General features: G+C 44.6%; 1 protein-coding gene across 1 annotated transcript; it reads right to left on the reverse strand.

The window, feature by feature from the left end:
• Positions 1–456: 456 nt before the first annotated feature.
• On the reverse strand, positions 457–1,224 carry LOC129226833 (uncharacterized). Its single transcript, XM_054861463.1, has one exon. The coding sequence runs from the start codon at positions 1,222–1,224 to the stop codon at positions 457–459; it is 768 nt and encodes a 255-aa protein (XP_054717438.1).
• Between the last annotated feature and the right edge of the window lie 1,078 nt (positions 1,225–2,302).

Raw genomic sequence — 2,302 nt, forward strand, 5'->3', positions numbered from 1 at the left:
CATCATCAGTGGTTTGAGTTTGTTGAGACTGATTCCTGGCTCCGGTGGCTCCGGTATTTAAGCAAACTGCTGCTGCGCTGCTGGTCCTGATTGGGAGGCGTTCTCAAGCCGCTGGTGGAATAAGGTTCCTGATTGGATGAGATTCAAGCCGCTGGGTGATCCTGGTACCTGATTGGATGGGATTCACAAGCCGTGGTGGCTGCCAGTTTCTGATTGGATGGGACCACAGTATGTTTTAGACTGTTGTGGCGAGTGGATCTAAGGGCAGGGTGCCATGTTTTTGGTAAATTGAAATTCTCCTCTTTTCTGTTGAAATTAAAGGGATGTTTGAAAATTTCTATAGCTTCGCGATGAAGACGGGCAAAGCAATGAGATGTTGTGGCCAAGATTTCTGTGTCTTCAAATTTGATGTTGTGAACTCCTTCTTGTTGGCTGTGTTCGGCTACGGCTGATTTATCATAGTTTCCTAAACGGCAATGAACGAACATGCTCAGAAAGGCGTGTCTTGATGCTGCGCTTCGTAGTTCCGACATAAACTGATCCACAGGAGCACGGAATTTTGTAAACTCCAGATGTGGAGAAAGGGTCACGGGGGTCTTTCACCGGGCGATAACAATTCCTAAGTTGAGTGGTGGGCTTGAAAATGGTCTTGATGTTGTGTTTTTCAAGGAGTTTTCCAATTCGGTCAGTAACTCTGTGTAGGTAGGGTAAGAACACTTTCCCTAATGGTTCAGATGGGGTAGGCTTCTGTTCGTTATTTTGGGACCTCCTGGGATGAAGGGCTCTTCTAATTTCTCCTCTAGTGAATCCATTGGCTTGAAATGCTAGCTCAAGGTGTTTCAGTTCCTCCTTCAAATGTGTCTCTTCGCAGATTCTTTCTGCTCGGTGCAAGAGGGTATTGATGACAACCATTTTTTGTCTCGGGTGGTGGTTTGAGTTCTTATGAAGGTAACGGTCTGTGTGTGTGGACTTGCGGTACACTTGATGGCAGAGCGTCCCGTCTTCCTTTTTCGTCACAAGAACGTCGAGGAAAGGCAGCTGATTATTGCTCTCCTTCTCCATGGTGAACTGAATGCAGGGATGAATGCTATTTAGATGCTGAAGAAACAACTGCAGGTCTTCTTCTCCTAGGATCCACACTGCAAAAGTGTCATCGACGTATCGGAACCAAACCTCGGGCTTCTCTGTGGAGGAGGCAAGGGCTTTCTGTTCGAAGAACTCCATTTAGAAATTAGCGATGACAGGGCTTAAGGGGTTGCCCATGGCAACTCGATCCCGTTGTTCGTAGAATTTTGTGTTCCACTGGAAATAAGTGGTCGTCAGGACGTGCTTGGAGTAATCAGCTGTAGTGCATCTTCAACTGGGACTTTTGTGATTTATCAAATTTGAAGACACAGAAATCTTGGCTACAACATCTCATTACTTTGCCCGTCTTCATCGCGAAGCTATAGAAATTTTCAAACATCCCTTTAATTTCAACAGAAAAGAGGAGAATTTCAATTTACCAAAAACATGGATCCCTGCCCTTAGATCCACTCGCCACAACAGTCTAAAACATACTGTGGTCCCATCCAATCAGAAACTGGCAGCCACCAAGGCTTGTGAATCCCATCCAATCAGGTACCAGGATCACCCAGCGGCTTGAATCTCATCCAATCAGGAACCTTATTCCACCAGCGGCTTGAGAACGCCTCCCAATCAGGACCAGCAGCGCAGCAGCAGTTTGCTTAAATACCGGAGCCACCGGAGCCAGGAATCAGTCTCAACAAACTCAAACCACTGATGATGGCTGCAGCAAAGCAAGCCGAAACGTCTGGAATTTCTACTCCAATTAGATCACGGCCAATAAGCCCGGAAATGTTATCTCCTCATATTGACGCCGGCCGTGAAAGCCTTGAACAGTATTTAAAAAAAGAACCACATCGAATTTTTGAAAAATCGCTTCAAGGTGCACACCCCCATGCTACAAGCTAACTTTATGCCAAATTTCATGAAAATCGGCCGAACGGTCGATGCGCGTCACAGAGATCCTGACAGACAGAGAGAGATCCGGACAGAGAGACTTTCAGCTTTATTATTAGTAAAGACTGCAGTGGGCATGTAAAGGGCAGTATCTGCAGAAATGAGTTTTCGAGATATTTGAAGAAATGTGTGTTGGATTTAATACTAACAATAGAAAAATATTGGAATTAGATGTTTTTTTCGTGCTTTTTTTTCAGTGGAAACCAAATAAGTAAGCTTGTACAATAAAGCCTATGTACAATAGATGACAAAAATGCAAAAAATTGAAAAATGAAAAATT

This window comes from Uloborus diversus, chromosome 7 (genome assembly GCF_026930045.1).
Source record: "Uloborus diversus isolate 005 chromosome 7, Udiv.v.3.1, whole genome shotgun sequence".
NCBI classification, from domain to species: Eukaryota; Metazoa; Arthropoda; class Arachnida; order Araneae; family Uloboridae; genus Uloborus; species Uloborus diversus.